The sequence below is a fragment of the Suillus fuscotomentosus genome, assembly GCF_016647785.1.
Source record: "Suillus fuscotomentosus strain FC203 chromosome Unknown F5891scaffold_7, whole genome shotgun sequence".
In the NCBI taxonomy this organism is placed as follows: Eukaryota; Fungi; Basidiomycota; class Agaricomycetes; order Boletales; family Suillaceae; genus Suillus; species Suillus fuscotomentosus.
In genome coordinates this window covers 971835-995011 of record NW_024539519.1, presented here as the reverse complement: position 1 = coordinate 995011, position 23177 = coordinate 971835, and the positions used below count along the sequence as shown (strand labels likewise).

Genomic DNA, 23177 nt, shown 5'->3' with positions numbered 1-23177 from the left:
AAGAAGTAGCGGTTTGAGTTGTTTTTGACTTTCTCCCCAATAACAAAGTGGTCAGACACAAGTTTTCGGACGGGACGGCCCTTGCCGCCCTTGGACTTTGAGGCCATGGTAACAACCACCAAGATACATTCTAACATATGTCAAATTTTTACTGTTTGTTAGTCGGAACAAATACTAGGTCATAATATTTCTGCCGACTTCTGCCAACCACCTTCGACCTACTGCCGGCAATTGCCGCTTGGCAATTGCCACCGGCAGAATGGCAGCATTCTGCCAACAACACTAGGAGCGGCGTGTAGCGGTAGTTATATAGTATGAATGCATGGCTCGAGGAACGGGTTGAGCTACTACTGCATGCGATACACACTGAATCTCGTAAGTAAACCGTATTAAGACAGCGTTGGATCCTTCATCAGATGCCCCAACACCCCTCCCTCAATACTCGTCTCCCACAACTCCACTTTTGCCCGCTCTATCTCTCCAATAATCTGTCGGCGACGTTCCCTTGCGCGCTGGAGGATGTCTTCTTTATGAACCGCCTTGAAGCTGGCGCCCCGAGGAACGACAGGAGTCGATTTATGCGTGGATTGGACCGACAGCGCGCGGGATGTTTGAGGGGAGACTGGCTGCGTCAATGACGAGAAATGAGATGGAGCAGTTTGAGGGTATGGCGTAAGTACCGCCGGTGAAAGGTCTATGTGTGAAGGAGTAGGCGGAGGTACAGTAGGTTTTGCAGCGAACTGCAACAACATTTTGGCAGCAGTCACTGAATCTACGTCATTCGCGTGAAATAGGTGAGCATATTTAGCCATCCAACTACCTTGAGACAATGCACCTTGGTCATTATATGCAGGTGGGGTGAGAGCCCCATCAGACGAATCAGTGGATGTGATTGGAGAATGAACGAGTGCTGGAACCGGAGAAGATGCATTGTATGTGACTGATGGTGGAACGGAAATAGCAAGAAGTGCAGGATCAATGGTGCTGTCGGGAATTATATGCTGAAAGGTATTGGTAATTGTAGGTGATACAAGAGATGGTGACAATGTGCGCCTGGAGGGTTCAGAGGCAAGCAAGGATGACTGCGAAGAAGACGGTGGTACCTGATCGACATCAAGCGGAGATGGCTCAGAAGCAGCCTTGATCGACTCCACAAGTTGTGAAATTAAATGCCTCACACGCTCCCGCTCCCATGTAGCGTGATATGCCTCAGGGCCCTCACCTTCAGGAAATGGGTAGGGCACGTCCCACTCCACTGCACCAGCAGGGACGCTTGTGAGTTTGCGACGCTTCAGTGGGGGTGGAGCAGTCGTTGCTGGCTCACTGCATGGGCGCGAAGATGCACGATCATAAGTAGATGGTGGTTGTGTGGATGCAGCTGGAGAGTTGCCCAGGAGTTTCACGATGCTCGATAATACGGGATATATATTTTTCTGTCTGATGAGGGAGGTGATAGCATCTTCTCCATTGACTGAAGTGAACTGATTAGGATCGACATGAGGCAGGCGTGTTGGATCAGATTCCTCAATAATGATAGGGTTAGAAGGCGTAGACCCGCGGACTGTTTGTTGTGGAAGGCTGATGGGTTTCACGTTTCCGACGAGGCCAGCTATGCCTAATAACGCTTCCTGGTTTCGCAAGAAATTAGAAGGTAGTGGTTCATTTGGGCCAGGTAACGGTATAGGCGGGGGTGCAGGACGGGGCGTTGCTGCTTGCGATTTTGTCGTTTTCCGTTTTCCCATGGCCCTAGAAGAGGGGCGAGATGTCGAAAAAGGTACCGATGAGGCAACACGAGGCGATTGCGTCAGGTGCGCTTGTAAGGTGTTTTGCACTAGCACCGCATGCGATGGAGGCTCGCGAGTGCTAAAGCCGCCGAACGGCAAGGCTAGTAGGTCGGCTGGTAGTTCAGAACATGACATATGGGAACCAGGAAGTGCAATGGCCCCCACATTTTGTGTTATGCCTGTGCCCCTTTCTTGGGCTGCTTGAGCAGGAAATGCCGGTGACCTACCTCTAACTGGAGATGGGGGCGGCGAGCCAAAGAGAGAGTCTTCGTCATCTTCATCCATGCTGCAACTTGCAGGCCGTGTGAGTTATTGGGTTATGGGATTTATGGAGAGTGACACCTTAACAAATATCTGTTTTGTGGGTTTATCGATGAATGTTGGATTACTCCAGATGACAGCAATCGAACACGATTTCAAAGTTATGACTAGATCGGAAACGCGATCCGGGTCAATGAAACAGAATTTCGAGTCAAAAGAGTTCGCTCACAAGCATGAGATCAGTTTTAAAGTAAAATAAACAAACAGTTAAGAAATGTCGAGCTCGCTGTCGAGACCGATGGTGACAACGTTAAAGTAGAATTGATCAGAGGTGCACTGGAAAGAATTTGGCGAGCATTGAGTCAAACATAACCAAACACAATAGGTGTATTTCGATCACGTGGGGCTTATAAGTCAGAGTTCGGCTTTCAGAAATTTCAAGCTTCTTGAAGTTCTATCGGGTTCTAGCCTAAGTATATACTACTTAGTAGTGGTCTTCTATTATCTTTCTCTCTGCAGCATCTGCCTACGTCCTCGACAAGTGAACAGTAAGGTTGACTTGAAGATTACCAGATCTTTATTAAACAAATGTTTTATAGACTTGAGACAAAAGTTCACCTGCCAGTGATTTGAATGTGCGGCCTTCTCCGTCACATGGCGGGCGCCTTGAGCTGCGGTTCTACTCGTCTCATGTTGTACAAATGATGCATACACTGCGCCCCATGATTTGTGAAATGCAACGCTTGTTGTCGGATCAACATACAGTCCACCGGGCCGTCTTGTTCTTACCCCGATAGCGTCTTGTGAGTCATCCCGTGCCTCTTACTACTCATCGATGCATCCTCCAAGTCCGACGCGCGTAATTATAGTACGTAATCATCACCGAGGAAACTCCTTATATCTCCTTTGTTTTGTAAACGGTCCACCTGATCATTCTATAAGCACGAACATCCTATATCACGAGAAGTATATAAGCCCGAGTCACTTCGAGTTGTTCATTATTGCAGGTTTCTACATTCCCCGCAGCAACATGCAGAACACTACATGGCCAGAGCGATTCGTTGACTTGAAGCGCCAGATAGTCGAGGCTACGCCCGACTATGAGAAGCGTCTCACAGAATCTTGGAAGGATATCCTCGAAGAGCTCGACAAGCGTACCGCCGACATTGCGCAAGCTGGCCCGGATGTGAGCGCCCATGTTGTCTCCTTGATTTTATACAACCTGACCACGTGCATAGTATATCCCCCAAGTCCGGTATGAGGACCTTGATAAGCTCTCTGCCGAGGAAGTCGATATCATTCGGCGCAAAGGCACCGTCGTTATCAAGGATGTTGTCGATGATAGTGAAGCCCGAGCTTGGAAGACTGCTCTTGATGACTTCGTCAAAGCTAATCCCCATGTTCAAGGTATTGAGTAAATATTCCGAACAATACGTTATTGATGCGACAAACAGGATTCCCTGAGCAAGACAAGCAATTCTTCATGCTGTAGTAAGCATGTTTTTTCTAATCATCTTGAAAGATGTTCCGATCACTCTATTAGTTGGACGCGTCCACAAGTGCAAGCCCGCGCACACCCAAATGTCCTCAAAGCTTCCGCGTGGCTAAACAAGCTGTATCATGTTAAGTCAGGCAAGCCACTCGAGGGCGTTGACCTCAATGTTCCCCTTGTGTATGCCGACCGATTCCGTATTCGCCATCCTGGCCCAGGATGGAATAACTTCCCCCCTCATGTCGATGGTGCGTTCCGCCACACAAAATTGAATCATCGAAATAGCTGAGCGTACGCAAGGTGGTGCAATTGAGCGCTGGGAGGACGAAAGCTTCCGTAAATGCTTTGCTGATATTCTTAGTGGTAACTGGCGCGCACACGACCCATATGAACTCGAGGGTCGTCTGGATGCCCGGAGCTCATTGTATGGTAGACCGGGACAAGTAGGTATTCCCTCTGTCCTCTTAGCTACCTAATCTTTGTTACTTTATAGGCGACTATATTCAGGTCTTACCAAGGTTGGTTGGCAATGAGGTTTGTATTCCACAAAATTTTGGTCCCATTCACACAGCAGACCTGACATGGTCGTAATTCCAGTGAGGCTGCTCCAACACAGGGAACGCTCCGGGTATTCCCTGATCTTGTCCTCTCAAACGCATACACTATTCTCCGCCCATTCTTCCGCCCCACTGTCCCGCCCGACTCGGAGGATATCCTCAAGCCAGAGAATTGGGTATTTGGTATGTCTACTTATTTGAATAGCACTAGCTCAAGCTGACTTCATCGGAAGACATCTCCACCCCTGATTTCCCTGGTATCTTAATCCATCCAACCGGATACTCTGGTCCGCGTCCGACGCCGGAAGTGCACCCGCACCTTAGGCTTGAGAAGACAATGACGTCCGTGCCGAAGGTCAACCCGGGAGATATGGTGTTCTGGCACTGCGTATGTTTCCATTCCTTTATATTCCATTATTTCTCATGCGAGCGCAATCACAGGATGTTGTACACTCCGTCGAGGAAGAGCACACCGGTCAAGAAGATTCGGCAGGCATGTTCTGCATTTCTTGGTTCAAGGATCACACTAATGCAAATCGTTGTTGTTCAGTTATGTACATCGGCGCGGTGCCACAGACACCCATGAACACCGAGTACGTGAAGAAACAAGCAGAGACGTTCCTCGCGGGCATCAATCCCCCCGACTTTGTCAAGGACAAGCCGAACACCACATATGTTGGCTTAGGCGCCGACACGGATGTGAAGGAGCATATTGCGCGAGTTGCGATGGGATTACCGATTCAAGTTGCGTGAACATGACTGAAATAGATATTTTTTGTAAGATTGTTACTGAGACAAGTTCAATACATCTAATTAAGAGCCCCGGTCCCGACTGTACGAGGTATTACAGACATAACACATCATAATTTGGCTAAACTTAAGCGAGTCGAGGGCTGGCGCTGACGCTGTTACGATACAGACATACTTAAAATACATGAAAACGCCAGTCTATTCAAAGCAATCAGGGCAGCATCTCTCTCGAACTGCGCCTAGCATTAAGAGTCAATTCACCACAATCGACGTTCACAACCACCTCCCTAAAGAGCTGCTGATCGACCGTGAAACTACTGCATAGCATGAGCCGGAGGTCTTGTATGCGAAGTTTATGATCATGTGTGATCCGCATTGCCAAGATGTCTCGAATATCTTTAAGTTCGTCATCGTGGAGCACCATATCTTGAAGCTTTAGAACACGGAGCGAGGGATATGTTACATCTGACGACCTTTGAATCCGGAGCGCAGCCCTGCAAGCGCGTTCGCTGTCATATTTAGAGAGCGAAGCCCACCAAACATACACGATGACCAGCTGCGATCACGATAGTCGACCATGACATCCCGAAGTAGGGGTGCTTGTCCTTGGAAGATGGGGGTTGATATGGGTCCCATTGGAAGGCCATCTCTAGCCCGGAATTTGAACGTTTTAAGCATCGGTGCAGGCTGAGATGATAATACTATTCGATCCGAGGTAGATGTAACAAGACTTTCTCCAAGCAATCATCTAGTGGCATCGGAATGGTGTATGTGGAGTTTCCTTTGACCTCTCAAGCATGAGGTCTAGCCAAAAAGCAGAAGGAGTGCTGATGTATCTCCAAAGAGTCGAGCACTCGAGAGCCACATTGCCCCAGTGTCTACAGACGTGTGTAAGTGTTAGGCAAGCAAGGAATTTAAATACTCGCTATCATATCCATCGAGACGATTATCTTCTTCGAAGTATTCAAATATAATCGTCTTGGAAGGCCAGAGATAGGAGCTAAACAGTTCCTGCGAAAGCAAAGCCTGCGCATAGACTCAGTTAACGTACGTAGCAAGGTCTTCATCGATCTTAGCGCGAAGCTGCGCAACCTCAGCGGTCGCACTTCTAGACATAACATTGGTCAGAGGAGATGACAGTGTCGGCATGGAGGACTGCGGAACGGAGTCGTCAGTCGAGTGCAGACGAAACAGTCAGGTGCAAGTATTACCTCTCGTGGCTCAAAAGGAAGGTTAGTGTATTGAATAGATACTCAGTCATCGCATGCGATAACGCAGACGTCTGGGATGTTTACCTATCTTGAGTATCACCGTGACCACCAGCTGGGTCAATGTCTGCGACGATCATATACCGATTTAATATCCATAGAAATACAAGAACTCCCATTTGGTTAGTTGCAAGAAAGAAAGGAATGTAAGTATGAGGTGACAGAGAAATCGCCCCAATGCGTAGCAATACAGCATCACGCCGGCGCCAGTAGAGAGATGCACAACAGGACAGACCAAAAGCAAGAAATACAATGACATGTTGCGTAAAGAATCGTAACGTAAATCCCTTTGCTGATCGATGATCCATAGCAAGGTGAAGAAATTCTACCAAGACTGATTGGCATTTAATGGTGCAGGCCAGTCGGGCAAGTTCGACAGCGCAGCGTTGCAAGATTCACGCACGCGTCGCTTGCTCACAGCATCTCCTGACTGTCTATATGAGGAGTGAACCTCTTTCAGCTGAAATGCAGAGGCCGCGACGGTATCTGTAGAAAGTGCGTGATGAATATTGGCAAAACTCGCAGTAGAGTACAGAGATCACCATGATACGAATTAGCTTCTTTCACAATCTGGAGGAATGGGTAAGTCAAATGCAAATCAGTCGATGAGGAAGCAATTACCTGTTGCCATCTCTGAAGTTCGCTGCCATATGCCTGATAACCAGATGGTGGACCGAACAAACCCGGTGCACCGTTCCCGCCCAGCTGCTGCACTACCCTTTCCGTCTCTTGCTTTCGTGTAAGCCAGGCTGCGCTGAGCGCATCACAAGCGTTAAACATCTGCTTCCACGTGTACGGATCCCAAGCCTCCAGTTCAGCTTTATGTTGGCGAATATAATCCCGAGGGTGCATCGCACCACCAGGATTGTGGCTTGCAAGGCTAGTTGGCTGGGAACTGGACCTGTTATGTGAAGGAGTGGGGTGGGATGTGTATGGATCAAACTCAGAGAGGTAACTCGGGGTTTGTTGCTGAGGCTGGTAGCCACCTTGGTAGCCTCCGTATTGCTGTTGTTGTTGCTGTTGTTGTTGTTGTTGTTGCTGCTGCTGCTGCTGAGCATACTGGTTCTGGTACCCGTTTGGATATTGTTGATAAGGCTGTTGGAAGTCTCCTTGGGACACTAGCTGTTGTCCAAAATGACCAGACGGCTGAAAAGGCAGGCCAGTCGATTGTGGGCCAAGTTGTCTGGTGAAACGTGAAGGTAAGCCTGCAGTTAATGTAGGCTATGTACGATTGACATACCCCGAACTATAAGACGTAGACGCATACTGATTCCGTTGGTATTGCTGTGGCTGGTTATAGGGTGTCTGTCCTTGAAACTGCGGATATTGCTGTTGTTGTTGTTGTTGAAAATAGGGCTGTTGCTGATAACCGGTGTCGTAAGACTGGTAGCGCATCTGCGGCGGCGACTGTGGAAGGGTTGATGCAGAAATATCGGGGAAACGGGCATGTGCAGGGGCAGCCTGGGCATCACTCAAGAACGGGTTGTTGCTTTCAGCTTGGAATCCGTTATACATGTCCGTCGATCAAAATAAACACCAAGACTCCCAGACACGTTAAATGGCGTATATAGTGGTACGAGTAAGAGGATCGAGAACAAGATAATATATATCGATGTTTCGATTGTTTATATCGTGGGTACCGCTGCGTGTGTGTGGTCACCGGCTGCGGCGGATGACTACGTATATATTGGTTGCACGTTGTTCCCCGACTCCCACGAAGTGGGAGAAGGGTTTTGTCAGACGCAAACATGCTCATTTTTCTGTCAATGGACGTGTCGTGGGAATTGATTACGTACATAACTGAGACATTACGATTCAGTTATCTGAAAGTTGAAAAACCGAAAACGGACCTTTAAGGTCCAGTTTGGACAATGACTCCGGGTTCAAAATTTCTGGCTCAAACCGCACGTGATGACCTGACTGCGTTAATAAGCATCTATTATCTAATAAAACAAAAGATACTCTAGTATCATCACAATGTCTGATAAATCAAGCGGCGGCTCTTCGCATTCCTTACGTTCCCGGGGTACTATAGATGTGACATCAGCTGCTGCATCTTGCGGAACGACCAGGAAGGCTCCTGCGGTGTGGACGAAGGCAGAAGAAACCACCTTTCTTGAGTTCCTTCTGCAGGCCCTTCCTGCATCAGGCGATGGGGGCTTCAAGGCGCCCACCTTCAATCAAGCATATGCGCACCTCAAGATAAAACACCCGCATCAAAGGGGCGCAGAAAAGGTTGGCACAGTTTGCAAAAATAAGTGGACATCGGTATGTTTCCAGTGAACTTTCAGCCGCCAGCAAATCAATGACATATATTTTTATAGTTAAAGAAAGCATACCAAAGTGTTGTTGAAATTAAGTGTACTTCTGGTTTTACTTGGAGTGATGATCATGGAGCGGGTATCACGGACAAAAAGGACGACGTATGGGCACGCTTTATAAAGGTACGTCATCGCAAATAGACTGCATGCATACCCCTCTACTGATATTGTTTTCAGTCGCATCCTCACGCGAGGCCCTTCATGATGAAGGGCTTCGACCACTTCGATATCATGCAGCAGTTGATGCCAAGCAAGTCGAAAGGCTCTCACATCTTCCGACCTACCACCGCCACCAATGCCACCACACCATCCTCCATCCCCACAGCCACAGACAACACACTTCCAGGGCCGCCACCATCCTCAGTGGGCCTGCCACCATCCTCAGTGGACCCGCCACCATCCTCAGTGTACCCGCCATCATCCTCAGTGTACCCGCCACCATCCTCAGTGTACCCGCCACCATCCTCAGTGGACCCTCCATCTACCTTTCTCGCTCCTTCCACGGAAGGGTCTACCTCTGCCGGTGGCTCGGCATGGACAAGTATAAGCCGGGGAAAGCGAAAACGCAGCGCGCTTTCGCCTGCGTCAGCTGCAGGCTCTCAGAAATGAGGCCGGCCACCATCTGCCACGCTATTGGCACAGCAGGAGGGCACCAAAACGATGAAAAGCCTCGTAGAAGTAGTACGTGAGATGCAGAAGACTCTTGTATTAGCGCCGGCGCTGCCGCCAGTGCAGCCACAGCCTCAGCCTTCCACGCATGTTGGAAGCGCCATTTCCCTCCTCAATAAATATACAGACCTCACGAGCAAAGAGCGCTTGGGCATTGCCAACTTTCTAGCTGAACACGAGAACCAGGCGATCATTTTCTACTCGTTGGATGAGGTGACGAGGCTTGAGTGGTTGGAAGAGAAGTGAGTCCTTTGCGGTGGTGCACCACGGCGATCAATTGACTCACAAGAATATATGATTGTATCGTAGCGGCGTACAGATCATTTCGTAGTACAAAATTCATGTATTACCTACAACTATGGCAATGGGAGTCCCCTTCGTGCATGTTCTGCGAGATAGTCAGTCCACATTGCTTGCGCGATTCCGTCCCTACGAGCATCTGCGCGTCTGCGCTCAGCAGCATCCGCCGGTCCCTCTGAATGTGCGCCAGATCCAACACCATCATCCTCTGCTAGATCGTGCCCGTACTCGAGGGCAAGATCAAATATATCACCGTTGTTTCTTCGCATGAAGTTGTGAATGGCGCAAAGCGCCGCTGGGATCCGGGACTGGATGTCCATGGAGTATTCAGGTGCGCATATTAAGATGCGCCATTGTTGTTTCATGATGCCGAATATCCGCTCGATGATGTTGCGAAGTGCAGCGTGTCGCAAGTTGAACAACTCTTTCGGGTCTTTAGGCCTAGAAAAAAATTAATAGACAGACTGACAAAAGAAAAAAGGAACTCACGCGAGATTAGCTTGACGCCATTCCTTCAGGTGGTAGCGGACACCTCGATAAGGCACGAGAAGTGCGTCGCATGTACCAAAGCCAGCATCGGCTAGAAGATACTTGTCTTTGGGCACACGCAAATCATGAGAGCATGCGTCGTTCCAAAGGGAAGCATCGGCAACTGAGCCGTCCCACCCTGTGAGTGAGTAAATGAAAAAGAAGTCGAGGTCGCAGATAAACAAGCAGTTCTGCGATAAAAAGCCTTTCCTGTTGCGCAGGACAACATGGTCTTCAAGCGGCGCAAAAATGCGGATGTGGGTGCCGTCAACAGCACCGATACAGTGGTCGAAGAATCAGAATTGAGGGTCAGCGTGAATTGCCGCAGAAAGTGGGGTGTTTTGGTCCGGGAAGCGGACGTTCAAGGTGTAGAAGGGAGCCGATGAAAAGAACATGAGTAGGCGTTTAAAATATCTGCAGAAATCAGCACAACTTGAACAATAGTTATATCAAAAGTTAGGCACTTACCTTGTAATCGTATCGGGAGAGCGCTGGAACCTTTCTCTGACGTGGCGAGACGAAAGTCCAGTAACACACGTGTAGAGAAAAATGCTGAGTTGCTCTGACACACTTACCCCATTCCGGGACTGGACAAAGCCGTGTCAGTTAAGAACTGCTAACAGCTCATCGAAAATTTGAAGGTCGACGCCGAAATTGTGTCTGATCCTGTCTGGATGACCACTGATCAGTTCATATACCCATGCTTGCCCAGTAAGTATGGATGTGTGGTAAGGAATTCTTTCAGCGCGGGATAAGAATAAAAGATGGTATAGATGTGTGACCTGGGCGACCACAATGGTGATGATAATGACCACAATTTTGTGTTGTCAATCGTGTTGCATTTGCGCTTCAATATCCATGGCAGTGATGGATATGACACGCATATATATGCCGATTATCTATCTATATACTTACACGCCATCTGGACCTATCACGTGCAATCATCACGTGCAGTTTGAATCAGAAATTTCGAACCCGGAGTCGTTGTCCAAACTGGACCTAAGTTTCCTTCGAGGCTCCCAGCTCGAGTTGTTTTTGGTTAGTGCGCGATTTTAGTCTGTTTTCGTCGCTTGTAGTTCGTAATACGTGTTATTGCGCCCAAAAGAGTTGAATTGATATGTTTGTAACGAAAATTGTAAAGATTATCGAGCGGTACATAGCGATAGTGAAGATTATCTAGTAGTACATAGTGATAGCGAAGATAATCTACATATTACCGAAAATGTTATCTAATCGTCGTCGTCGTTCGAATCAGTGAGATCAAGACCCATGCGCTCACGGCCCCACGTCACGATGAGTTCCTGAAGCCTTTCGTACCTTAGTTTCAGAGCAGGGTCTGCTCAAATGCTGTCAATCAGCACCAGGATCGCATGGTATGTGTCGTAGAATTGTTCTGCCGACGCGTCGACGGACTCAAACCTGCCCGTCCGGTAAGCTTTCAGTGCATTCTGCAATGCAGCCCCAGCGAGGGCGATCGCGCTGTCGAGTCGGAGCGGGTCAATATACTCATGAAGACCTTTTTGCCAGATGACGTCGACAATCATCTCGACAAAATAATCAGCCTCCAGCAGCAGCAGCCGTTCGACGCCGTCCTCACCCTAGTCAGTTTGTGAGTCAAAAATCAGCGCGCGAACATTAGAAAAAAAAACATACCAGCTCCGACTTGTGCAAGAAGTTCAGGTTCTTCAAGAGCTCCGGGACTAGTGCTGCCTTATGGGCGACCTCCTTGCCAGGTTCCAAGGATATAGGTAGTCGTAGATTGAGTGCCGTTTGAATGATGTTGGCGGCGTAGTCTCTAAATATCCGGTGTACGTTCGACATGCATGTCATGAGCTCTTCGCGAACGGCCTTTTTTTCGAATGGTTTATAGCAAACTTTAAAAAAACAAAGTGTTAGTGATGTCGTGAATGAACTCAACGAAAAATTACCTTGACCAATTATTGAAATGCGTGCCTTCTTGAGGGCTCTGTCTAAGACAGCGCCTCGTTTCTTTCGTGTCGGCAACACGGCGTCCCTCCCTTGCATCATCATGCGACGTAGTTCTTCTTTCGTAGAGAGTTTGATGGAATTGATGGTGGGTTTGTCGAGTTCTATGGCGAAAACAGAATCGGGAACCTCGTTGTTAGAGGTGGTTTCGGGTGGTGCGGGTGCGGGTGCGGGTGTGGGTGCAGGTGCAGGTGCAGGTGCGGGTACTGGCATTGGAGGTAGGTGCCGGTTGACCGGACGCGTTCCGTGCCGGCCAACACTTTGCGATGTACGTAGTTCCTATAGTAATGTTATATATTATCATATATTAGAAAATAAAGAGACTACTTACATGAATGACCCCTTGAGTGAACTCCCCGCATTCAGATTCCCTCTCGCGAGGAAGTGCGACACCGATGACTTGAGGACGTGGCTGCGCGCGTGGGACACCAGCGTCCCCGAGGTTCCAGCGCATATGTCGTCGCACGCCATGGCCGTGAAGGTCGAGTTCTTGATGCATGGGTCGAGCATCGTCGCCTTCGTGTGGTTGATGTTGAGGCGGCGGCTGGAATCCATGCTGCCCCGACCCTCCCTGCTCCAACCCTCCCTGCTCCAACCCTCCCTGGTCGAACCCCTCCTGCCGGAAGTCGTCCTGTGGCTGATTGTGGTCCTGCGGCTGGTTGTGATCTTGCGGCTGGTAGTGCGGCTGGTTGTGGTCTTGCGGATGGTAGTGGTCTTGGGGCGGCTGGTAGTGGTCTTGGGGCAGCTGGTAGTGCTCTTGAGGTTGGTAGTGGTCTTGGGGCGGCTGGTAGAGGTCTTGGGGTGGCTGGTAAAGGTCTTGGGGTGGCTGGTAGTGGTCTTGAGGCTGGTAGTGGTCTTGGGGCGGCTGGTAGTGGTCTTGAGGCTGGTAGTGGTCTTGGGGCGGCTGGTGGTGGTCTTGAGGCGGCTGGTAGTGGTCTTGAGGTTGGTAGTGGTCTTGGGGCGGCTCATAGCCACCCCCCATTAGATAATCCTGCGGGTCGAATGAGGGCGGGAAATGGGGTTGGGGCTGGAAGGGAGGGAGTTGATTTGCATCCATGCTGGGGGGGCGATGTACAGATTCGGGTGTTTGAGGGCGATCTTGAGGCAAACCGAGTTGGGTTGTGATGTCGCGCCCTGAGGCGTTGAGCGACGAGTTCTTTTTTGGTCGTGGCGGCGCCTAAATCGTGTCAGAAATGTTCGAGTGTTCGATGGAGGGGACTCACCTTTTGTTTAGCGGATATCCTTCGGGGTTGAGAGACTGTTCGTCGAGGGGCCATGGGATCTTATTGGTTTCCAGCCATTTACTTACCCAATGTAGCATATATTCAAACATAAAGAACCGTACACGTTGAGTATAAATCGGAAAGATCATACATAATCTACAACGCGTTTGACATAAGTGGAAAATGCGGATAAGTCGTGGTGATGGGCTGAGGTAAAGATATAGAATACCGCAAAACGATCGTATTGGAAGGCATCAGGATTGGATAGGAGGCGATATAGGCGATACAGAATGAAATTGGGGCGATAGGAGGCGATAGGGATTCAATTGTTCAGTGTCAGATTGACTGAACATGTGTCGTTAATAGAACGAAGAAGAATGGGGAACTAGCAGTAATGTACCAAAGTTCCTATTCATTTGCTCCATAAACGAGGTCATCCGACCCCCCATCACTGTGGGAGTCTGAGGAATCATGATCTGCCACGAGTTCGTCAGGGGAAAGTTCCGTGTCGCTGCTATTCGCAAATGGAACAACATGCTTCCTCGCATGAGTCATGAACTGTCTGTACTGCTCATTGGAGACATCGAGATCGTCCAATTTTTCAGCAAAAATTGCCTCCAAATATTGTTGGTCGTCTTGCAAAGCAGGGAGTCCTCGATCACAGACCAGCTGCCTGAAGAACTCCATTTCAGTCTCTGCCATCTTAAGCTCCTCTTCCTGCTCTTTCCGGAGTGACTGCATAAATGCCCTCTGCCTCTCAATCAACTCGAGTTTCCAGGTCGTGTGTATGACCGCGTGTCTCTTGTCCTGAGCTGACGCCTGTTTGACTAGAGCGGCCTTGTGGAAAGTACTATTGGATAGATGAGATAAGCTCCTTTGGAGTAGCTCTTTGCCCTAAATCTTTGTTTAAGTAAAATCACGGGAGTGAGAAGTGAGATAATTACCTCATGCAAGTCTTGCTGGGAGAAATGTTTGTGTGAAGACTGAGTAATGTGCCTCTTCGCAAAGGCAATCTCATATGGGGGAGAATGATAAACGAGGCGCGGCTTGTACTGAGAGCGGATCTTTTCCCGGAAACGCTGAAGACGGTCTTGCCTTACCAAAGGGCCTGAACGATTGGGGATGTGGGCAGAGGAGGGATGGCCTATGCGTTGAGATTTCTTCCGAGGGAGCGAAATTATGTCGGACTCGGCTGATCCGAAGGATGTAAGAGGGGACATAGGGGACGCCAACTTGGAACTAGAGAATGCTGATGCTATGTCGACTCGAGTTGAGGTTGAGGTCTCGCAGTCAGACAAAGGAGGGGGGGTTATACGAGTGTTAGGTGCGTCCATATGCGGCTAGAGATCAGTGTTAGAGACTTGCCAAAGCTCAAGGACGGGGAGTATACTACTACAGTTGAGGGATATCGCTATGAACAACAGGGTGCCAAGCGGAGTTTGAAGGACTTTGCAACTTTTTCTCTGTGTTGGCAGTGTAGCACCCTAGGCTCATTGGCTCAAGCAGGTGAAAGTCCGCATTCTTCCAGTGACTATGAACACTGGCAACCATCATTCTGGGCCATTCATTGTAGATGGCAATTTGTAAGTTTCTATTCCATTCTAGAATTGATACCTCAGTAACCACATCAGATCATCTATTGCAAAATGCCCCCAGTGTCAAATCGATTTGCCTTCTGCTGAGGCAGTGTTAGAACACCTCCAGGCAACAAATGGTTGCTGGCCTCCGGTGCAAGATTGCTGTATTCCTGTCCCACCCGCGTTCCTTCGATCTACTTCTGAAGCAGGAAAAGACCGCGTCTTTGGGCAGTACCACCCATCTTCTGGCTATATATTTGGAAAGGCGCCAAACACCCTCGAGGCAATGGAAAATGACCAGTATGCTTACCGCCGACGTCATGCTCCATTCTATCCCTTTCAAGACCAGGCAGAGTTTGACCTTGCAAAATTCCTTTGTGAATGCTTAACGCAAAGTGATATGGAGCGATTTCTCAAGCTGGAATGGGTTTGTCTGGAGCTGTGGAGTATGGGCTAGTGTACTGACATTGAGTTTACAGGTACGCCGAGCTGGTCCGTCGTTCAGCTCCAAAGATCAGCTACTTGCATGGGTGGCTTCACTTCCAACCGGACCAAAATGGTGTTCAACGACCCTTGAAATGACTGGGTACCCAACGATCCAACCGATAAACCTCATATGGCGTGATGGCTTAGAGGTAGTGCAAGATCTCTTTGCAAATCCAATTTTTGCGAACCACATGACATATGACCCGCACGTCGTGGTCGATGGTAATGAGCGCGAATACAGTGAATATTTTACGGCCCAACAAGCATTTGAAATTCAGGTAAGTTTGATGTATCATTCACAGTAGTCTACTGATGGCTTCGGTACAGGATCAACTTCCCGAAGGCGCTACCATTGTTCCGATGATCATTGCATCGGATAAGACACCTGTGACCCGGCATACGGGAGGACTTGAAATGCACCCTATTTTTGTCACTATCGCCAACATTCAATCTGACGTGCGGATGAGAGCAACATGTCATGCTTGGCAATGTGTGGCATATATGCCGATTCCCAAATTCGTTGACGTTCATCCTGACTACCAAACCATTCTCAGCCAACGTCTATTCCATAAGTGCATGGACATCGTCTTCGCAGACGCTAAGGTCGCAGCCATGGTGGGCAAGTTCATGCCTGATCCAGCCGGACATCTACGACACTGCTTCACACCTTTGGTCGCGTACACTGTGGATCTGCCGGAACAGCAAGCTATAGCATGTGTCTCGAAGGTCGCTTCTCCTATCACATTGGCCACATCTCAATCTTTTGGTGACACTTATCGCCATCCACCACACACGAAAGAACATACACTTACGGCGATATACAACATCTGTCAATGGATCGATCCATGGAGGTTGCGAGAATTCCAGGAGGAAGCTAAGGCTCATTCATTAAGTGGCATTCACCAGCCTTTTTGGCGGAATTGGCGGCACTCAGATCCTTCTCGCTTTCTGGTAGGAGAAATTCTCCATACCTGTCACAAGTTTTTCTTTGACCACCCATTCAAGTGGTGCAAAGAATCGGTGGGGAAGGACGAACTCGATCTCCGTTTCCGAAGTCACCACAAGAGAGTAGGAACACGCCATTTTTCATCCGGAGTATGTCAGATGAAACAAATGACCGGTCGGGAACATCGGGACTTGCAATGCACCTTGGTTCCTTCTATTACTGGGGTCGTGCCCCCCCGTTTGTCCATGTGATTCATGCTTTGATTGACTTCATCTATCAGGCCCAAAGCCCTGTTTATTCTGACACCTCTGTTGATTCCATGGTCGCCTCGCTCAAAGAGTTTCATGACCAGAAACATGCAATATTGGATGCAGGCGCGAGATGAGGCACCAAAGGAACACTCAACAACTTTATCATCCCGAAGCTCGAGCTTTTGCAGAGTTTTGCTTCGTTCACCAAGGACACTGGCGCCCTCATCCAATGGACTGCTGACGTCACTGAGCGTCTTCTCATTACTCACTGTAAACTCCCTTTTGAGAGGACATCGTGCCAGTCACGTACCTTCACAGAACAAATCGTTGACATTCTCAACTGCGAGGAGTCGATGCGGCGATTCCAATTGTACCTCTTCCTACGGATGCACGATTCCCCCCTCGTCAATGCCATAGTTACAGAAGAGCAAGAGGTCACTGAAACTGACCCTGCTCTCGCATGGATCGCCCGCGTCGCACCTAATGATCCAAATCAACGGTGTTTTGTCGGGCCGCGCCCAGTTTGAAACCACTTTTTGAAGGGCATCCTGTCTTCCACTGCTACAGCTGTTACAAGTAACATCGGCTACATGGCCCCCCTATCATTTTTCCCCTTCGTCCTCGCCCTCGTATGCCTCCGGCTCGTACTTCTCTACCGACTATCCATTGACCGGATCCTCGGGACCGTTCCCGTCCCTCGTCCTCCTCTTATCGCACCAACGTGCGCACGTGCCTTCGGGCTATGACTCGTTCTGACTCGTGCCATCAATGTGGCTTTCCTTATCTTGTCTTATCTTTCCTTTGACTCGTGCATGCTGCACATTGTATCATTTACCGTTGGCTCGTTCCAACGTTTCTCGGTCTCATTCCGCATTCGACCTTACATCACTAATCAGGCTTTGCTACCAGCGTACCTATACCCTTTCCGTTTCCCCTTTGCCCTTACCTACAGTACGGTAGCCTTGCCCTTAACCCTTTCCACTTAGTATAAGTAGTCGGTCACTCTGTACTAGATTCCCTAACTTGAATCTACTCAATCTTCCCTCGAACATACTTCCCTCTGAAGCCCCCTCAGCTTCAGTCTCTAGTATCTTTTCTTAGGTGCTCATCGCGCCTAAGTCTACCTCGATCGACAACTCATCGTTCAGACAAGACTGTCCTTACTTTGAGAACGTCAGTGACTTTGAAGACATCCGTCTTAGAAGTCACGTGACACGCGCGTCTCTGATATCTGCCGACTCGTTGTCGCCAGTCTCAGTCGCTACACCGGACCCTTCCGGTTACGTCACGAACGTTAGCGGACGACACCCCTCTTAGGGCTCCGCATAACAGATCTATTTGAGTGCGTAACAACGGCTGCCTTTCATGTCACCGTTACTCCTGATCAGGCCAAGATGTCTCTCAACGAAATCCAGCAGCTTTACGCACTGCCGGATTTTGGACGAGCGCTTTCTGATTATATTACGAAGGCTTCCGGCAGTCAATTCACGACAGCGTGGAGAAATGATCGTGGTCGCCTCAAGACGTGGAATAAGTTTTGATTACAGCTGCATTCCGTTTTTCGCTCATGGATGATCATGCCTAGTCAAGTCGTGCAGGCTGCCCCACCATCAGAACAGTTTCCTCTAGGAAATTGTGATGCTGTGATTACGCAGTCGATACACGGTGACCAGACAGGTAAATAATATTTATCTTATCTTGGCTGCATATTACTGATTATTGTTACACAGTAAATCGTATTGCTCAAGTGCGGGTAGTCTTCCAGCCCATTGCACCTCGCCACGTCACGCTTCCCCACTACCTTGCGGACGTACCGCTCCTCTATGTCCAGTACTATGAGATTGTCGGGGATCCAGGCAGTCAGCCTGCCATCAGTATGTATACGGTGGCCCGAAAATATTGGGAAGGGCCCACAGGCCAGCGGATAAGATTGGGTGCAGTCATTCCTCTCACAGATGTCACGCATGCGGTAGAGCTTATCCCTATGTACGGCCAAGGCGCTGACCGTACGGTGGGTGCAGCGACGAGTATGGAGGTATATGAGCGTTTTTATCTGAACAATTTCTCGGACAAGGAGGTGTATCACTCATTGCGCTCAGATTTGCATTAGTTACATTTAGTTACATTCTTCGTTATGTTCTGATCATGCAATTTAACTGCGTCGTGTTGTCTGTTTTTTTATCTATTTGATCTGAGATCAAATCAAGCCCATCTTTTATCTTCAGTGAGATGCGACAGATTATCATTGATCAAAACGTTCGGTTCTCCATCTCTCGTAAGTTCAACCGGCGAAATAAAATAATGACAGTAAAATAGATCTCCACCAATCGCATGAGTTCGCTAGTGAAGTCGTAAGCATTCGTAAGTGTCCGTAACGCGCGTAAGTTAAGCGTTCATTTCAGTGGTTTTGCAGATGCACTGTCTTTGTTCATTTATTTTCACCGCCTTCAGCCTTCTCCGTACTCTCGACCCAATATTGCCTATCGTCTTTTTTTACCTCCGGTGCCCTGTGGTGGGACTCGTACTTTGTGATGTTAGCTTAGGCCTGACTGACTGTTATATCCATGAATGGGAGGACTTAGACGAGCCCATGAGAATTCGCATGGAAGTACAAAAAACGATCAAGGTATTATCGGAGTATCGGAGTCGGGGACTGGCGCTCGCCGCCGCTACGATGTATCTACTTTTCGGTTACTTTGTGCCGCTGTAGCAAATAATTACTATTACTATCTGGAAAATCACTAGTAGTTGTAGGTAAGTGTAAGTGGTGCTGAAACGTGTAGCGCTTCGGATCACATTATAATGGAACGATTTGAGGGACGAGTCCTTCTTCAATGATAAGATTCCATGATCGATCCCATTTGGACCATCAAAAGTGTACTATCGAGCGAACTCTCAGTGACGTACGATCTTGTGAATGCACACACCTGTATATCAGTGGCCATCCAACTTAATTTCTTGTTACTCCTTCTGTCTGTTTCCTCGATCGGAAGTAGGGCAATCATTGGAGGATACTAATCAACTGCAGGAGAGTCGTCTGTTTGCAGTACTGCAGGGTATGACTCGAGCCATATGCTCTCGAACAATCTATAATTCCAACTGGACAGTACAAGGGTATTGTTCTTGTGGCATGCCAGGAATGATAAATGGCATAGCGACCTAACACAGTGGCAGGTGCTTCAAAATGTGAGCCTCTATCCCGACTCGTCGACTTCCGTAGTGAAGACTAGGCAAGCCGAATCATCCCCACCGCTAACAACCACGGAACCTTGGAGTCCCAGAGACGCGCTGAGTATAGGGCCATGGTGTCCGGTGTGCTCCTTGACTAATGCGCCAGTGCGAGCATCCCACGTGCGGAGCGTGTTGTCTGCGGACGCTGACACTATCAAGTGACTTTTTGGTGCCGGGTGAGTTAACAGTGACGTTACTGCGTCCTTGTAGAACGTCAGCGCAGTAACCTTCCAATACAAACATTAATTTACCTGATGCTCGAGAGTTGCACGGAGTCTCATTGTGGTGAGGTCCCATACACACGCTTTCCCATCCGTCCCCCCAGTGACTACAACACCAGGGCTGCTTCCCGTTCCAGTGAGATCGACAAATTGCACAGCTTCAACGCTCTCCCCCTCAGCGTGTCCTCCAATGGCACCGACGACCTCACCCTTACTGAGACTTACTACACGCACACTCCCGGACGTTCCACCGACAACTGCGAGCGTAGAAGAAGCATTTATTGCAAGAGATGTAATGTTCTCAAGATCAAAGCGGGCGTCTTGCGGTGAGAGTTTGAACAATGGAGTTGGTGATCGCGGATCCCAATACATGAGAGTTCCGTCCTCAGAGGCGGTTACTATACGCTTGCCTGATGAACAAAAAGTTAATGATATTTTTTGGGCTCCAGTACTTCGGACTTACCGTCAGGCGTAAATTCTCCACATTGAACTGGACCACTGTGTCCGGCGAATACCTGCATGGTATTCCCCGATGGTACTGTTAACGTGAGTATGTCAGGGAGGGCTAGTATACCATTGACATACATTGCCACAGCCAAACCGTAGAATCATTGGAGCCTGCGAGTAAAATTGTTCCGCGGGGATGCCAGCGTAGCCACTGAATTTGAATTATCGAAATATAGTCCAAGGAGTTCACTGATACACTTACAATCACCTCATCCGGACCCTGAAGCTCAGTCAAGAACTCCCAATTTCTGAAGTCGGTTGTACCAACTCTTCTCCATATCCTCACCTTCCCGTCCATTCCACCAGTGGCAACCATCTGACCGTCGCTGCTGAAAGACGCGCTGCATACGCTATCTGTGTGTCCAGTAAGTTTTACGATAACTTCTCCGTCCGTTATATCCCATATGTATCCAAGATCATCTTCACCCCCGGAGACTGCAAGCGGTTCCGTAGGATGACATGATATAGCAAACACAGAGCCATTGTGAGTGGTAAAGTGCTGCAGCGAGTTATCCTTTATATCAGAATCGCCGGATGGAAGATCGCCAACCCCATCTTCTGCTTCATCATCTTCGTCCATAGGATGATCACCATCATCGGGAACCTCTGCAAGGACATCGCCCGAGTCGATGAACGCGTCCCCTTCTTCATCTGAACCGTATTCCACTATTTCCTGGGCTGTATTCATCGATAGTATCAGAGTGATTGATTTGGTCGGTGTTGTTTTGGAGAAGCCCTGTTATATGGTTGCAACTGCTGAGAAATCTCGCTGAGTCAAGCTATACCGAAAAGTGATAACGAGAAGATAATAGACTATTCTTCTAAGCCGCTGACTAATAATAAGGCACTGCATCTATTGATGCTTACTTGGACTTAAGCTCCACGTCGTCTCTCAGTATTCTTCCATTAATAATCCAACCACCATCATGAAGCTGTCACTGTCGCTTCTTTTTGCGGGACTGTTGGCTAGCGTCAGTGCCTCCAATGTTGTCGAGCTCACCCCGGACAATTTTGACAGCGCAATTGGTAAGGGGAAGCCTGGTTTAGTTGAATTGTGAGCTCGCCGCGGTATTTGCTAAAAACTCTTCTCCTGAACTTCTACTTTCAGCTTTGCCCCTTGGTGGTACGTTGTGTTCTGCACTCTCATGTGAACCCTAGTTGACGAACACCTCGCGGTAGTGGTCACTGCAAGGTACGTGTCCCTGTAATAACACGAGAGCAAAACACTTACGCTTACTCTAGAACCTCGCTCCTATATACGAGCAACTTGGCGATGCCTTTGCGCACGCAAAGAGCAAAGTTATCGTTGCCAAAGTCGATGCTGATGGCGCGGGTAAACCTTTGGGACAGAAATACGGTGTCACTGGATACCCTAGTGAGTTACAATATGAAATTTCTACGAATACTATACTCAATATTTGAATGCAGCTTTGAAGTGGTTTGACGAGCAAGGGAACATCGAGCCTTACGAAGGCGGCCGAGACCTTGACGCACTTGCTTCTTTGTGAGCCCACGGCATTTGTATGCCCTCCCCGTGTTAACGTATTCCTTCAGCATCACTGCGAAGTCTGGTGTGAAATCGAGTATCAAGCCCCCACCGCCCCCTGAAACCTTGATTCTTGATGTCCACAGCTTTGATGATGTTGCCTTGGATGAGACAAAAGACGTTCTTGTCACGTTTACCGCGCCATGGTGCGGGCATTGCAAGAACCTCAAGCCAATCTATGAACAAGGTAAGCGTCGGTTTCTATTTCTCTGATAATTTCCCTAATACCTACACACAAGTTGCGATTGACTTCAAACCAGAGGGCAATGTGCGTAGTACTCGGTGATCTATTTGCTGTTTCAGCTAATCAGCATACTTTTGCAGTGTGTTGTTGCCAACTTTGACGCGGATGCACAACCGAACAAGGAGATTGCTGGTCGCTACGGAGTGTCATCTTACCCTACCATCAAGTTCTTCCCTCGTGGCGGAAATGAAGTCGAGGCTTATGAAGGCCCTCGCACTGAACAAGCATTCGTTGCTTTCCTCAACGAGCGCTGCGGAACTCATCGCGCCGTTGGTGGTGGTCTCAATGACGAGGTGGGTCACGTGCAAACCGGTAATCCAACCCTCTCCTGACATAGTGCAGGCTGGCCGTATCGCGGAACTCGATGCCCTTGCCCAGAAGTTCTTGGCCGCTGCCGGTGACGCTCGTGATTATATTCACAAGGAGGCTTTGACGCTTTCCGAGTCACTCGGCGAGACGGCAAAATACTATATCCGTGTGATGGAGAAAGTTGTAAACGACCAGGAATCCTATATCGAGAAGGAGTCTAAGCGGTAAGCAATCAGGCATTGTAGGCGTTTAACTGATCATGGACCGATATATCTCTTTATCAGCCTTGCGTCTATCCTGACCAAGCGCACGATGTCACCTGCCAAGCTGGATGAGATCAAAACGAAGGCCAACATTCTGAGCGCATTCGTGGCCAAAAAGTTAGAAGAGGCACAGGAGAAGGTTGAGAGTGTCATCGGCAGAGCGACAGCTGAGCTTTGATGTCGCACGATTATCTGCTTTGTGCACGGATCCACACACTTGTTAATCTGGATGTTATGTCGGTGCTATCTATCATCCGAGCTTCACGCTTATCGATCGGCCTCTAGAAAGCTAGGTTTCGGTATTTTCCACCACCACGCAATCAATGATATTAAAGATAATTTTCACTTTTGGACCTATCGTAATTTGTAGACGCTGGCAAACAACTAAAACAGGACTTCGGATTAATTTCTTGAGGGCACGTTGCACTTGACGTCGGAAGAAAAGAAGGCCTCGAGG

General features: G+C 48.8%; 7 protein-coding genes across 7 annotated transcripts; 3 read left to right on the top strand and 4 right to left on the bottom strand.

Annotated features, from left to right (window-relative positions):
• Positions 1-835: 835 nt before the first annotated feature.
• Positions 836-2389, bottom strand: F5891DRAFT_1009575 (uncharacterized protein). The gene is made up of 4 exons (XM_041360599.1): positions 2275-2389; positions 2127-2212; positions 1104-2076; positions 836-1053 (listed from the first exon to the last, which is right to left on the bottom strand). Exons 3-4 carry the CDS (start codon positions 2067-2069, stop codon positions 976-978), a joined length of 1044 nt encoding a protein of 347 aa, XP_041231066.1. The 5' UTR covers positions 2070-2076; positions 2127-2212; positions 2275-2389; the 3' UTR covers positions 836-975.
• Positions 2390-3075: 686 nt separating this feature from the next.
• F5891DRAFT_1126219 (uncharacterized protein) lies at positions 3076-4847 on the top strand (the record flags this gene model as incomplete). Its single annotated transcript, XM_041364062.1, has 10 exons — positions 3076-3231; positions 3284-3452; positions 3500-3536; positions 3589-3785; positions 3838-3980; positions 4031-4071; positions 4135-4277; positions 4328-4482; positions 4536-4587; positions 4645-4847. 10 exons carry the CDS (start codon positions 3076-3078, stop codon positions 4845-4847), a joined length of 1296 nt encoding a protein of 431 aa, XP_041231065.1.
• Positions 4848-6437: 1590 nt separating this feature from the next.
• Positions 6438-7627, bottom strand: F5891DRAFT_1183437 (uncharacterized protein; the record flags this gene model as incomplete). Its single annotated transcript, XM_041366280.1, has 4 exons — positions 6438-6598; positions 6655-6682; positions 6734-7295; positions 7353-7627. 4 exons carry the CDS (start codon positions 7625-7627, stop codon positions 6438-6440), a joined length of 1026 nt encoding a protein of 341 aa, XP_041231064.1.
• A 3532-nt stretch (positions 7628-11159) lies between these two features.
• On the bottom strand, positions 11160-13193 carry F5891DRAFT_1183434 (uncharacterized protein; the record flags this gene model as incomplete). The annotated part of the gene is made up of 6 exons (XM_041366279.1): positions 11160-11231; positions 11292-11528; positions 11584-11804; positions 11859-12195; positions 12248-13093; positions 13140-13193. The coding sequence occupies 6 exons, from the start codon at positions 13191-13193 to the stop codon at positions 11160-11162; spliced, it is 1767 nt and encodes a 588-aa protein (XP_041231063.1).
• Positions 13194-14318: 1125 nt separating this feature from the next.
• Positions 14319-18509, top strand: F5891DRAFT_1126217 (uncharacterized protein; the record flags this gene model as incomplete). The annotated part of the gene is made up of 9 exons (XM_041364061.1): positions 14319-14463; positions 14926-15143; positions 15196-15411; positions 15530-16385; positions 16535-16920; positions 17743-17933; positions 17985-18076; positions 18157-18273; positions 18307-18509. The coding sequence occupies 9 exons, from the start codon at positions 14319-14321 to the stop codon at positions 18507-18509; spliced, it is 2424 nt and encodes an 807-aa protein (XP_041231062.1).
• Positions 18510-19498: 989 nt separating this feature from the next.
• On the bottom strand, positions 19499-21160 carry F5891DRAFT_692512 (ribosome biogenesis protein Sqt1). The gene is made up of 5 exons (XM_041372820.1): positions 20561-21160; positions 20437-20509; positions 20315-20389; positions 19882-20261; positions 19499-19833 (listed from the first exon to the last, which is right to left on the bottom strand). The coding sequence occupies exons 1-5, from the start codon at positions 21044-21046 to the stop codon at positions 19594-19596; spliced, it is 1254 nt and encodes a 417-aa protein (XP_041231061.1). The 5' UTR covers positions 21047-21160; the 3' UTR covers positions 19499-19593.
• A 31-nt stretch (positions 21161-21191) lies between these two features.
• Positions 21192-23114, top strand: F5891DRAFT_1009559 (protein disulfide isomerase). The gene is made up of 11 exons (XM_041360598.1): positions 21192-21412; positions 21467-21481; positions 21538-21550; positions 21601-21733; positions 21787-21862; positions 21913-22091; positions 22144-22172; positions 22229-22441; positions 22491-22681; positions 22742-22956; positions 23006-23114. Exons 1-10 carry the CDS (start codon positions 21285-21287, stop codon positions 22896-22898), a joined length of 1134 nt encoding a protein of 377 aa, XP_041231060.1. The 5' UTR covers positions 21192-21284; the 3' UTR covers positions 22899-22956; positions 23006-23114.
• Positions 23115-23177: the final 63 nt, after the last annotated feature.

Bases quoted from the DNA above. Each gene is read 5' to 3' on its own strand.
- F5891DRAFT_1009575 (XM_041360599.1), bottom strand. From the start codon at position 2,069: ATGGATGAAGATGACGAAGACTCTCTCTTTGGCTCGCCGCCCCCATCT. The intron at 1,054-1,103 runs GTACCACCGTCT...TGAACCCTCCAG, and splicing joins CTCCGCTTGATGTCGATCAG to GCGCACATTGTCACCATCTC.
- F5891DRAFT_692512 (XM_041372820.1), bottom strand. From the start codon at position 21,046: ATGAATACAGCCCAGGAAATAGTGGAATACGGTTCAGATGAAGAAGGG. The intron at 20,390-20,436 runs GTATGTCAATGG...TCACGTTAACAG, and splicing joins TACGGTTTGGCTGTGGCAAT to TACCATCGGGGAATACCATG. The intron at 20,262-20,314 runs GTAAGTCCGAAG...TTTGTTCATCAG, and splicing joins TGGAGAATTTACGCCTGACG to GCAAGCGTATAGTAACCGCC.
- F5891DRAFT_1009559 (XM_041360598.1), top strand. From the start codon at position 21,285: ATGAAGCTGTCACTGTCGCTTCTTTTTGCGGGACTGTTGGCTAGCGTC. The intron at 21,734-21,786 runs GTGAGTTACAAT...ATTTGAATGCAG, and splicing joins CGGTGTCACTGGATACCCTA to CTTTGAAGTGGTTTGACGAG. The intron at 22,442-22,490 runs GTGGGTCACGTG...GACATAGTGCAG, and splicing joins GTGGTGGTCTCAATGACGAG to GCTGGCCGTATCGCGGAACT.